General features: G+C 41.6%; 1 protein-coding gene across 5 annotated transcripts in view; it reads left to right on the top strand.

The window, feature by feature from the left end:
* LOC118301201 (roundabout homolog 1-like) overlaps positions 1-14,502 on the top strand; it is a 90,363-nt gene that overhangs the window by 5,977 nt on the left and 69,884 nt on the right. For 4 of the 5 annotated variants that reach the window (XM_047330500.1, XM_047330499.1, XM_047330498.1 and 1 more), the window contains exons 4-5: positions 5,077-5,213; positions 6,804-6,884. In XM_047330500.1, the coding sequence (XP_047186456.1) occupies positions 5,077-5,213; positions 6,804-6,884 (218 nt within the window). Of the gene's footprint in view, positions 1-5,076; positions 5,214-6,803; positions 6,885-10,988; positions 11,432-14,502 lie in introns of those variants that run through there. The other variant, XM_047330501.1, reaches the window with a different exon arrangement.

Raw genomic sequence — 14,502 nt, 5'->3', positions numbered from 1 at the left:
CATTTCTACAAGATCTTCTTTTTTTTCCTCTCTTTTTCTGGTCTGTTTTTTATTTGAATTCTCTGGCTTCTGCTCTCAAATCCTTCGGTGGTTTTGAAACCCTAAAGGGATTAGGCTATGGATGTGCACCGAACAAGTTGCGAGAATTGCGTCAAAACAAATCCAAACATACCTTTAAGGGTCACTTAAACGGGTGGATTTAGTTTGTTTGGCTTTACTAACAAATCCAGAAATCTTAATTTGCAAGTATGAAGTTGCACCTTACAGAGTAAAAAAATCAAATGTTAAGTCGAGTCAATGGATTCATTCTAGTCTAATGCTTGAGGTGTTTATAAGGGAGGGATACAACTGTGGTATGCTGCAGTAGACCATCAATACTCTCTTCTCTCTCAGCTTAACAACCACATTCTTGATCAAATGTGCCATCAATACACCGCACCATATATTATCTGCACAATTTTGCAGCTTGAACAGTCAAATGCAGCCAACAGCATGTTTGGTTGTCAAAAGTTCCCATGCTTAAACCAGTCTTCTTGGGTCCCTGCTCCTTGTGGCTGGTCCGTGGGATCATCTGTTACTCCTGCAGGCTATTTTTTTTTTCTCCACAATAATGCCTACTCAGCCAACAGTGACTCGTCACAATGAGCCCTGACAGTGCTCCCGACGCTGCCTCTCATACTTTTAATATCCTTTGTCCTGCTCCGATAGCTCCCATAATGTGTTACAGTGGCAGTGATGAAAGCCCCCGTATTTGTCTCCCCATCTATTTCCCCAAAAGATGCAGCCATACATCAGCGATAACTGCCAGGTGATGATAAGAACTCTTACGCGAGCAGACGGTGAGCCTCGTATGATATTACAGTATGTGTTTTCACCCGATTGGCCGTCCTTTATGCAGGTGGTTTGCGCGTACATCAAATGTCTGAGCCTGTCTTGTCCAAATAGAGCGTGCCTCTTCCTCCACATACCTCCCACTGTGGCCTGGCTTTAGACTCTAGATCTCGTGCAGCAAATAGTCAGTGAATCATACTTCCTGGTTGTACCCCCTGCTTTCACTCAGCATCCAGTGATGTACTACAGAGCCTCTGATTAACCATCACATAAATATACATGTAGATGTTTGACCTTTAACATGAGCAAATACTGTACACTATATAGTTATTACAACAAGATGCAGTGACAAGAATATATACTGTATATACAACAAGCATATAAAATTCCAGTCGGAAGGGAAATGCAATAGGCGTGTTAGTATTGTATAGTGACAGATGCTACAGGTGCATTGACATATATCTGCTTTCTGTTGCAGCGTGCGTCCAAAGCAAACATATCCATTACTTTTAATTATCCTCCTCACACCTTTTGACATGATACACTTAGTATGAATTATTGCATCGCGCATGTTTCTGGAGGAATGCACTTCGAGAAGGAGGGAAAAAAAAATAAGTCCGGGGGAAAGGTGCCGAGAGCCGATTCTGTTCATGCTCCAGTGCTCTCTGAAGTATGCGATCTGTCTGCTGTGGTATACAGAGACTTCCTGTTCAAGGCATATTGACAGTGTGTTAGATGGTAAGCTGTGATTATTCCCCAGTAGACAGAAGAAGGAAGAAGGGAAATCAGCAGTCCTGTCTCCTTTGATCTGCAGACTCTCCCCATTAGCTCAGCGCCTTGTGCACATGAGATATTTTACTGTCAAGTTTCTCAGTAAAAAGGGAAACTTTGCAAGTGTTCGGTGCGAGCGCATGCATACTTTTTTATAAATGATTTACAGGATGGGTGCAGTTTTTTTTTTATACACGAGATAGACAGCAGGATAAAAAAAAAGTTAAATGGAACTAAACCTACTGTTTGAAGCATAGAGGAGTGCTATACTATGTGTTGACTACACATATGTGCTATACTAACCACTAACCTTTACATGGCGCATCACTGACCTGGTTTTCTTCACTAGAACCATGCCCGTTGCGCTTTTCATTTCAGATTTGATGTGTGAAAATAACACTCCTCCGCTGGAGTTATCAGCACATTACGGATACACTCAGTTGCTTTTTTTTCCGTTTCACTCATATAATTTCTCTCCCACTGGCATATTTTGGAATTACATCTTGGATTCATTACGTTTTTCCCCCTATTCTAAACCCATTTTCTGCCAATCTTTCTATCTGTATTCCCCGTACGATATGTCATAAGGATAAAACCAAGCAATGCAACATTATTATTACCAGCCACATTTAATATTCTGCCCTCAACAAAACGCAATCTTCCTCACTCATTATGTTAGTGATATTTCCATGTGAGGAGTTTTGCAACAGCGAATTTCAATAGAAATGTCACTCATATTGAATATTATATTACGAGGGAATATTATTGGTTCTGGCTTTCATAGCTTTTGAACTACAGCATCTAACATCAGCATCTTTACTAGATTGGCCAAACAGTAAAAATTATTTTCCTCGCCAATTACAATAGCAGTTATTTATTGCTGTCATAAACACAGATACGTGAAGCCTGCGTTGGCTTCCAAAATTCCACAAATTAATATAAACCAGATGCAGAATGAAGAAAAATACTATACAAACAATTTATGCAACATAAAGTCTAAAAAGACTGAGAGCCTACAGCTAGAATATCTCTGAGACTGTTCTCAGGTACCCAAGTCCTCAACAACCCTAAATGGCATTGGTAACATGCTTTTCACCAGGTTTGATGTTTATCAGGTAACCATGTGTTTACAATCTTAGTTTAGCACGTTAACATAGCGTGCTAACATTTGCATATTAGCTTTAATTATAGTTTATAGTTGAGACTAAACCTGAGTACTAGTAATATTTTGACCTGCTAGTGGACAGGTGAAGTTAAAAGATAACCAGATTAATTACAGTTAGTCCAGAAGGGATCGATGTCTGTGCCAAATTTAATGAAAAATCCATCCAGTTGTTGTGACATATCACCTAAAATCCACAAATGTAAACCCCCTGATGGTGCGAGAGGAAAAGTCAGGTAATCGGTATTCTGCCTCCTGGAAACATAAAGGTTTGCATAGTCATGTTTTGCCCATCTATCCAGTAGATGTTGAGATATTTCACTGGATGAATAAAAAAATTTCACCAGCCGGTGGGGCTGCAAGAAAAATTAGAGGTAAAGACCAACGTCATTAGAGTTCACTCTCTGTGCACCGTGCACCAATTTAATACCAATCCATCCCCATAGTTGTTGAGATGTTTCTCTAAAATGAATAGATGCCAACCATATGGTGGTGTTAGGGGAAAAGTCAAGGGGTCACCTAAGTCACTAGGACACATGTTCCATAGGGACCATGGATGTCTGTACAAAATGTCAGGGCAGTCAATCTAGTAGCCTTTGAGATATTCTGGTCTGGAACAACCTGGTTGACAGACAGATTCATCATTGCCATTCTTAGAACCCTGCTACTTGTTAAAAATAAAATACAAATCACTTACTTTATTGAACTTCACATCTTCATATCTACAGCAAAATTAAAACCAGTGCAGTACTAATGAAATGTTATCTTTACAAACATTAATGTATAATATTCAAGAAATATCTAAAGTCAATCGTGTCATGTTTTCTAAGGTTTCATTTACTGTAATGCCATATATCTTTAAGATATACCTGAATTTATTCAACCAATTACATGTTTGATTATCAGTAGACTAGGTTAAACCACTCACCCCTGTCAAAATTACAAAAACTAAACCCAAATCTTTAAACATTCCATTTCATATACAGATAAAAAAAGTGCTTTGATTTTTTACTTAAACTAACAACATATCACTTTCTTGTAGCTTAATCAATTCCCCCAAAACAATAAGAACCCTATACCCTCCTCATTACTGTGTGCACAGTACATTCATTTTTTTGGCAGTTTTGGCATATTTACCGTGTTGGCTGTTGCTGTGCATTTCTCGGAACAATTAAAGTGGAGCATTGAGTCGGTGGCCACACGTTGCCAAGACGTCCCAGGAATCTGGCCGTCCATCAGACAGCTAGGATTAGTTGCAAATGTGTTTGTACCACAGATGGCTGATCAGTTGAACTGACTTCCTATTTCTCTCTCAGTTTGGCACCGTTACCGTGTCTCATCACCATTCCCACTCGAGAACAAGGGTTTTTCTAGTTTGTGTGTGTGTGTGTGTGTCAGGATGTGTATATGTTTGGGGGCTGAGAATAGGTGATGTGCAGCAGGTAAATGTGAGCATTTCTGTATGGTGTTTGACTTAGATTATGAATGAGCACATGCAATTTTTTATGCGGGAACTTGAACACAAAGGTTTTGCTCAAAGCGCACAGAGAACATATCACAGATGCACTGTAGACGCTCATTCTGTCTTGGTAGTAAAAGCTACACTGAGGCAACAGTATAATCTGCCTTCCCTCAGTATGTGTATTGGATCAGACTGAAACAAACGGACTCAGAGTTTAGCAGCATGCTGGATTGGTTTAAAAGGAAAGTCCATCTGTCTGAGCCCCCCCTCCTCCTTTGTAATAAAACGTGGTTGTACATACTCACCAGAAGGGTAGATGGTCTGTTTCGTGATCATCATGCCATGGAATTTTACATGAAATTACACAATAATAATAAATATCATGAACTATAACGGAGAAACATTTTCCAATTATGTTTCCATTTCCTGTACGTAAACTTTTTTGGTTCTGTTTCTTGGCCAATGTTAGGGTTAATAGCTGCTTAATCACCAATCTTGCAGAAACGTTGCATCAAAGTTCAGAATTCACACTGTATTCTTTCCTCTCTAAGAGCTGTCTCCAGCAGTGGAAGTGTTGACTCTTTTATTGCTTCTGTTTCTTTGCCTCTACCGAAGATAGCATGCCAACCAGCTAGCCTCAGCCCCGGTGGACCATCTCATCCCTTTTTTTTATGTCACTGTAGCGTCCAGTCTGCCCTGAAGAAGTTACACTACCTTTTTCTTCTCCCCCCCCCCGCAAAATTCTCATCAAAATAATAGAAGCATGAATCCGTTTAAAAGCTAAATACTTTGCGTATACACATGTTTAAATATGTGTTGTCCTGATACGTTATCCATTTCTTTCACCCAGGTGTATTAAGCCCTCTTCAAGGCTCGCTGGGCCATCACGGACCATGAGGACAATACGATCACGGCTCACATTCCCTCTCATCATCCTGCTTTGTGTCATCCAGCTGCAGCACGGCCACGCCTTGGACATTTCGTCAGGTGAGATGTGAGGTTGAGCGAAGCAGGGCAAAGAAAGAAATGTATTTGAAAATACTCGATGTGAATACTATGTGAATACTATCTAACTGCAGAACTTCATCACATTGGGAGTGCAGAAATGTCTTACCCTTGTGGCTGAGTAGTTTAAATCACAGCGCTGAGTATGTTTTTGTTAATTTGAATTCTTTAATTAAATAAAAATCATAAAACGGGGAATTAATGTTCGCACGGCCACTGCAACCAGGTTGCCCTTTATATCACACATTTCCTCAGTTTCTTAGTTGAGGACAGAGGAGTGACACTACAGCTTTAACTTGATGATCCTTGACTAATTATTCAAACCTCAAGTTGTACTCCCTCTGCCTGGATTAATTTCAAGTAAAATACACAGTTATGTGTATAATGGTACCGGGGGCATATCCATGTGGAACATGTTCAGATGAAAACAATTGTAGTTTTAATTGTTCTAAGGAGGTTAACTGTCTGATTTATGAAGCTGATTAAGAAGATACAGGATCACGGCCTGTGCACCAACTTGAAAGGAGCAAAAACATACAGTATTAGACTTTGTTGCTGCCTCTTTGGCTTAAACTTCAGTGTCATGATGAAGTGGCAGCACCCTCTAGTGGTACACTTTGACAATATCTACAGTATGACTGCAAGCCTTATGACAGCCAACCATACAGCTAGTGTACAAAACAAGAGTAAAAAATTGGAAAGCAGTGATTATTTTGGAACACTAAATTAAAGTTGGGGCATGTATTTACATAACTTATGAATAGTGTTTTCAGATTATTTTGACAATTCAAAAAATAAATAGTTATTTAACCTACCTAAATTGATTTAGTTACATGCACTCATACATATACAACTTTCTGTGACTTTATGACAAAATTTACTTACAAGTCACACTGTTGATGCTCCTAAAATAAGCTTCCAGAGCAATATTTATTCATCTAATTTATTAATTTAGGTTAATCTATTCATAACAACAATCAAACTAACTTCAAAATTTGAGTCATGCTCTTGAGTTAAATTAAGTAATTTTTTATACAATTCCAAAATAATTCATTAAACTGCTTTGTTGACAAGTGACAGTGATTATTACAATGGAGCATAATAAAATGTGTATAGGCAACTTACATCAGTAGTAATGAAATTGTGATTTGCAGCACTTTTCAGCAGCTAAATAAATGGTCAAATGTATTCTATCCATGTATGTGACATGAAATGAAAGTATTGACTTGCAATACATGGGTGCATTTTTTTTGAACATAGAAAACTTTCTTCTTTTGTCAATTGGTTTTGAATATATATACAATGAATTAAGTGATATTCCTCTGCAAGTGATAGTATAGGATAATTACCTCACACGCCAATTGCCTATTATTTATCTGCATGTCCTACTTATCCAATACAATTGTGTCCCCCCTCATGTAACTGCCATTCATTAATAAAATGTACCCACTTAAGTTCCATGAAGATAGTAGAACTTAGGCCTGGAAAGAAATCCTCCATGTTGCATATTTGTTAACAAAGTATTTCTGTAAAATTTGATTTCCTATCCCGCTGTTTTTCCCACACATGCAGATGCAGATAAACACAGAGGGAACCACCTGGTCGTCACCCAAATACCTGCGTCTGAGGAAGACAACGGCTTCGGATACAAAGGTATACGCCCGTTTACTAATTGATATATGCAAATCAGGATGATATGAAGCACCAATGTTTAGCGTATTACACCAAACTAACTGAAAGATATAACATTGAATCCAATTCCCAGAAAGAGGACTGTGTTTCTTTCTGCTGACAAAGACTCTTATACCACTTAATGCCAGTTCGGCAGCCGAAGACCTTAAGTGCTGTGTCAATGCACTTCACTGCCCTCTGCCTTTGTTTTGATATTTTATGGTAAGGGCTCTGACATGGGGTGTATTGTGATAGAACAATGCTACGACTTTAAGAGCTCTTCTCTTGCTCTAAAGCCTTTTTGGTTGGGAGATTATAAAACCCAGTTTATATGCTGAACAGTCGTCCTCTACACCTGGAGCACATTTGCGATAACTCCAGGAAGAAAATTAGATGCCCAAATAGAAATCTATTTGGCCTTTTATCTTTTAATGTACACCATAAAATTGTTTTGGTCCCCCCCCCCTTACTTTAATGGAATAAATTGGAAGTTTTTGGCTTACGTCCGATGTAGCTCACGTGGACATCCAAGTTAAAGGTTTGATTCTTGATCTGTCTGTTTCATCTCTCGAGATGTGAAGCCTTGTGAAGGTTTATTTATATCCAAGACCTTTGTTACCTGGAAAAAAAACAACGATGACAGTGACATTGTGAGAAGTTGAAAAGATGCCCAAGGCATAACAGCTAATAAGGCGATCCGGATGGCTGCCAGTTTGCCAATTTGGAGGGAGGTCAAGAGGAGCATCGGCATGGCTGCTGCTGCTGCTGCTGCAGCTTTCCCCCACTGTGTTGTGGATGGTGAATGTGACGGCTGACTCTCATTTTGCTTCGACATTTCGTGTGATCCTGAGCAACTGTGGCGATGTGCAGTGAGAGGCGCTGACAAATGGGCAAAGATATCAACAAGTGGGGAACTATGATAGGAGAAATGATGGAACCAAAGAGCTGTCAGAAACGATACGGAATGGGGGGAGGGCGGTATCGGCATTGGAAATAAACGCTAGAATGGAGTGAGAGAAGCCGCTAATGGTGATGGTGTGTGGCGCGTACACACCTATCCATTAATACTTGCACACAGTTCATTCGGTCCACCTGTCTGATATCCTCATTTCAGTTATTGACAGATAATTTCAGTGAGGAAGATTTGAAACCTGTCTGCATTTTTTCACGGTCAGAACCGTGACTAATAGAGGGGTAGCGAAGTGTGTCACTCTCTGGAGATTCAAAACTATTTATTCCTTCATTAATATTATATATATTTTTTGGGGATTGGCTTTTTGGAGAGATTTTCCCTCATGGCTCTGAACCAAATGGAGAATCACTTTGATAAAAAAAATAGGTCTCAGTGCTTGGCACCGTCTCCCTGTAATCCTTGCCATTTTATGTATTGTGTTGCCATGAAAACCTTGCGTGTCTTTGTGTCCATTCTTCACCATCTGTTCCTGGAGATATCGATGTCGGCGAAGCTTTGGATTTCAACCAACTGCGAAATGCGCGGTCAGTTTTTTTACAAACCCTGCATTTAGCTGAGAGCACTGCATCTGTTGTTACGTCGAGGCCGCGTGCTCATAAAGCGAGAGCGCCACCGGTGAACCCAGTCCCCTTATTATTTGTTCTCTGCCCCTACCGCTACGGCTGCCAGCTAATTCCTCATAATGATTATGGCTTTAGACTAATTATGTAGTCATTACGTGACCAGAACCATATTGTTTATCGTCAGTCGCTCTTAGCCAACTGGGCTGCCAGAGTCATAGAGTGCTGATAATGTTTACATGCAAAACATGATAAGAAAACGTGAACAGAGACTCTGCGGGGGGGGGGGGGGGGGGGGGGATAAACACAATATCAACGTGCAGCAAAAACAAAATCCAGTTTAGATTGAATAATAGTGGGAATGGTAAGAACCACGGCAACAACTGTACATATATTTCAGTAAAGAATATGATGGTTAGGTTATTATGGGGCATGGTGGTGCATAGCAAGAAGGTTCTTGGTTGGAACCAACCAGGGCCTTTCTGTGTGGAGTTTGCATGTTCTCCCCGTGTCTGCGTGTGTTCTCTCCGGGTTCTCCGGCTTCCTCACACAGTCCAAAGAAATTTCAGATTGGGGATAGGCTAATAGGAGACTCTAAATTGACCGTATAGCCGTGAATGTGAGTTTGAATGGTTGTTTTTTCTCTATGTTGTCCAGGGTGTACCCTGCCTCTTGCCTAATGTTTGCTGGGGTTGTCTCCAACCCCCCAGTGACCCTTAAAAGATGAGTGGTATGGATGATGGATGGATGGATGATATAGGATAGGAATTGGGAGAAAAAAAGACGAAAATCCTTGAAGGTAAAGCAAGGAGGGACAGAAAAGTCCTTGAACAAAAAAAATGAATAAAATAGAGTGCATATTTGTGGCTGTAATGAGACTGTGTTTTACTGGTTGTTTACAAGCTGTGATGGTTCTGCTTAGAGAGCTGGCTGCATTCAGCAGAGCCAGGAGTGGTCCACAATGGCCAATTAAAGGATCGGGGCGAGGGAGAGCAAACTTTGTGTCTAAATGTGACTTCAAAGACGAGCAGCGTGACTGTTTCGTCTGCGGCGTGTGAGCGAATCAAGACAGTTTAAATTTGGTTCGAGACATAATTATTCAATTTTGGCTTGGAGATTTTTAAGACTATGATTTTCATAGTAGAAATTATTCACATGCCTCAACTAGACACTTGAATCTTACTCATTCTTGCTTATTCATTACAGACTTTTGAGATATTCGGAGGTCTGTGGAGGGGGCATGTTAAAAATTAATTTTAAAAGTGTATGTCAGTATTGTATTTCAAAAATGAAAGCCGGCAAAGAATTTGACCATTTATGGAAACAGTGTGTTTTGGTCACTGAAGACACGATGGGATATCGTGACTGGATCAAATTCCGAAGGAGAAATCCAGAATAAAAATCACGTAATGGAAAACAAACACTAAAGCTCACTGCCTGCGCTGTGGCCCTGCAGCCAGCAGAGGGAGTGCTGACCTGCACAGAAAACAAGAGACGTGTACAGCGTGAGGTTCTGAGGGTGATATGAACTATTAACTTCAAAATGGATTCATCTTCATCATTTCAAATTGCATTCAATTGAAGTTGAAATATCACAGCTGTTTACACGATTATCGCTTTCAAGTGTTTCATAAAGAAATGATATGGAATAGGCTATAATTGCTTTTTAGCCCACTTAAAATGTCATCTAATTTTCCCAGTGGTTGGGGGGGGGGGTCACAGCCAGGAAACCTGATCGATTTTTTTGTCATGGGAAGAAGATCGCACAGTGCTGCTGTTTTTCCTGTGTGGATATAAGGCACGTGGCTCATTGGAAGTACAGTATAGTTTCCCCTGCTGCAATGCATATGTGCTGCCTGAGCTCATCCCTTCGGGTTTTAATAAGGACACACATGGAAGTGCACGTCCCTCTGTCTTGACAGGGCCATAAGGACATTATGAATCATGTCTCGAGGTCACATTAACAGTAGATACACGTAGATAGGCTTTTAAGTGGAATCTTTGTTTGAGGGATCTGCCTTTCACATGAAAAGCACCGTAAGTGCCTTTTATTGGTGCAGCCAGTCTGGCCCGGTCCTCTGCAACAAAGTAGAAACAGCTGGCCCTGCGTTTGATTCGACTGGATTATTGTGACACATACTGTCTCCTAATATTTAACTCATCAGACACCAGACCTCAAACGTCCACGCTCCGCGCGTTTGCAGTGATTTCACGAGGCTGCTGTGCTCCTGAGCTTCTTCTTCTTCCTTCCACAAGGGACGAGCTACATACAAAAAAAAAATAGTGAACGTGAGTCCTTGTGCGGTTAAACGGTGCCTGACTCGCAGGAATCTCCTCTGCACAGCAGAAAAAGCCTCTGGAGTGGGGAAAAGGGGGGGGGGGGGGGGGGAGAAAAGCCCCAAGCAGAGTGCGCAGAGAGCGCAGAGACGCGCGGCGCCTCATCCAACCAGCGCCACACCGGGGCGCACAGAGGGGGGCAAGAAGCTACACATGTGAACCATTAAAGTGAGCGCAAGTGGCCGCCTCGTCCCCCCCTCTCGCCCCTGCCCCCCCCCCCCCCCTTCTCTGGACCCTCGCTCCTCCGGTCGCGTCGTGCGAGTGGAACCCGAAACGATGGCGTTGTCCGACGACCGATGAATTCCGCGAAGTTGCGCGCGTTCGGCAGCTCGGAGCTCGGCGGCGCGGGCAGAGCGTCCGAGGGGGCTGCTTCTCGAGGGTAACCGCCGCGGCGATGCCTCCGAGTGACGTGAACTTCGTTGCAGAAAGGACCCCTCTCTCCGAGGAGCGGCGCTGAACAGTGTGTATCCACATGTCTGTAGTGTCACCGCGCAGTCCGTCCAGCGGCAGTGGAAGTTGAGATTTAGATGAAACGAGACAGAAATAACCCCCAAAGCGCATTCTCTCTGGATTTACTCCGTTTCCCAGCTGCTCGTGAATGATGCCTGCCTGGTTGACGGCAGTTACCTGTCTACTGGCAATGCTACAGATTTGTACAGGTAGGGGCTGCTTTTTTATATTTTTTTTTTACATCTTTTCTCATGTTCAGGGTGTGGGAGATGACCAAAATACCCACAACTGCTATTATAACTCATACAAATGAAGTTTGAGGAGTCAGAGCATCCCTGTGGATATTTCGGTCACCTTCTCTCTGTGCAGGAGGATCAGTATTTGGCCCCTGACCCACGCCTGCACGCTGAAAGTGACCCATCCATCTATAATTGCCACAGACCAGTGGAACACAGCATCTCATAAGCAGCACTTATCACACCAGTGGGAAATTAGTTTGTCACAGTAAAGTGTCTGAAGGTGTGTGGGGGGGGGGGGTGTTAGTGTTAGACCATGTTGTTTTAAGCGTGTGATAAAATCAGTCGCATCTGTGGATGCATACTTAACACGAGCTGCAGGTTAACGAGGAGTAGAGAGACTTACCTTGGATACTCCCAATGCACCCAGACCAGGGCGCGTTATTCTCACCGCAGACGGTGGAGACTCCAGTTATGGAACAGCGTTTTTCTGTCTATAAAGTGAATTCACAATGTCCAGATTGATGAATAAAAGTCATACTTTGGACGTGCCAACCCAGATGTTTTCTTTCATTCATCCATGTACGGACCATGCACACTCATTCAATTTCCATGTGCTAGTTTTTTCTGTCAACAGGCTGATTTTCAACACCAGCATGTAGGCAAGCTGTTCTGTTTTTATGAAGTTTGTGTCGCGTGGTCTTTGCTGACATACTTTTCCACTACACTCACTTTTTAGCCAACGCTTATAGTTTTACTTCTTGAGCCTTTTGTCACGGCTGATGTTAGCCACATTGTGCCCGTCAAGCACCACCCTTTGCAGATGTAGTCATCTGTAGTCACATAGCCCCAGAAGACGTCCTCTGCCCATCAGGAGTTAACACTAATGGAATATTGTGGGAGGATGCAGTCACACCAATAATTACAAGTCTCTTAGATTAATAGCTTATTGGGTAGTTTCAACCAATATGACATTGAATAACATTTTTTATTTTTTTTAATATATGCACCTGGTGTTGAGAACAAGCTGGTTGAGCCTGGATTATTTTTTAGGTTTTTTTTTTAGTTTTGAAGGACTCCACCTATGGGAGGGGTTTATTCCTTGCCAACAATTGATACATGAAGCTGAACACAAGGTACAATAGCAGATAGGCCAAGGGAATAATGACTAAATCCCTATAGAAAAACAACAACACATTTTAAAGCTGTTTTTGTCATAATAATTACCAGTGATCTGACAAAAATGAGTTTATTGATTCCTGGAAACCCAGGTTACAAGAAAACCTACATTTTAAGAATTCCTCATATCCCCTACTGGCACAAGCCTTGTTCACAGCGTTAGACAAAGACAGCTGTCAGTAACATGAACGGTGGCCACAGACTGAGAAATGTTTCCAGCACTGGCGTCTGACACTGAGTGATGGCTTATTTTGTGACTGGACTTCCTTTTAACTGTATATAGAAATATTTTCCCAAGCTTTTCTCCCCTACATTATCACAACTGAAGTAATCTTGCCCACTTCAGAATGCATGTAGGTTCAACACGCCCTAATCCTTGGATGTGCCACCATTTATTTCAATTAACAAATAATGACAAGGTTTATTTATATGACACTTAGCTGAGATTTAAAAAAAAGCACCAGATGTCCCTCCCAGAGCCTGAGGTGGAGCAGAGGAGGTACAGTGCGGACATGTGGATATCGTACGGCGACTCCCTTAAACGTCAGTGTTCACTCCGAAAAGGAAACACACTCAGTCTTGCCTGTCCACATCAAGAGCACGAAAATAGGCATGACACCAATTTTCCATTTCGTCGTCTCTAAATTTCCAAACAGATACATTCGGTAGACAAGTAATTCAGGAAGTTTCAAGAGGACTCAAGGAGGTTTGTGCTTTTGCTAAAAAAAATATTATTCAAATATGCTAATGTAATAAATATATGAGCACTGACATGAAACTAACCGTTTAGTGGAAGCCCAGATGCTAAGGGTATCGAGTGCTCGTCTTGAACACCGAACACCAAACACTTCTGGCACTCTTATCTTTATTTTAATTTTATTTTTTGGCCTAAGGACCAGTGCAGTGGACCAGACTTTTGACAGATTCTCAATGACAGGCCCAGTTGCACAGTTTTTAGCCAAGACATGTGAGGTACTATACATGAGCTGTATAGTAAATGTACATAGCGGTGGCCCTGTTTGAACCTGTGAGAGTATACATGTGGCACATCCCTATCCCGCCATAGATTACAGGGATGTGATATAGCTGGGATAGCTGCCAGGTTTACATGCCCTTCCTTGAAAATGACTCCTGCCTCACAAGTTTCAGTCAGAATGATAACAGGTTTTCTTCCACCCCAACTCATTTCCTTTGCATGGTATTATGAGTGTTGCATAAAAAAAAGGTGCAGTGGTCCATCATTAAAGCATCACACTCTGCAGTTGAAAAAAAAACAAAAAACGCCTTCATACTCAGAGCTAAGGGGGAAGCTGGAACTCCCCTTAGTTGAGAGTTTAATCTCTGCATAATAAATCTGCCAGCGGTAATTGGACGACACATAATAATGTAAATGATTGCCATTAAAAGCATATGCTTGTGTCGTGATGGCTTTGTCCTTTTCATCCCACCGATCTTAATAATGCGTCCCCAGAGTGATGCTCGCGATTTGCTCGCCATTCTACCTGCTTTGTTCCGTGGTCTGTAAACACGGTGTGGAAAGGGAACCATGGGAAACTTTTAAGAAAAGAATGGCCGGCCCTGATATTTTGTGGACAAAACAAAACAAAATTTGGGTGTTTGGGAAACACGATCGACATTTTTATTTTATGGACCAAACAACTAATCCATCAATTGAAAAAATAACGAACAGATTAATCAACAGTGAAAGCAGTCGTTAGTCGCAGCCCTAATCTCTACAAAAGTCCACCATCTAAGCAAATAACTAGGCTAATTGCATCAGCGATCGTTGACCAAGGTCCCCCGGGGATTACCTTACCTTTAGAGCACACCTCATGTGTTACCGGAAGAAAGAGAGAGTACGTACA

The sequence above is a fragment of the Scophthalmus maximus genome, chromosome 2 (assembly GCF_022379125.1).
Source record: "Scophthalmus maximus strain ysfricsl-2021 chromosome 2, ASM2237912v1, whole genome shotgun sequence".
NCBI lineage: Eukaryota > Metazoa > Chordata > Actinopteri > Pleuronectiformes > Scophthalmidae > Scophthalmus > Scophthalmus maximus.
This window is presented reverse-complemented; position numbering and strand designations above follow the sequence as displayed.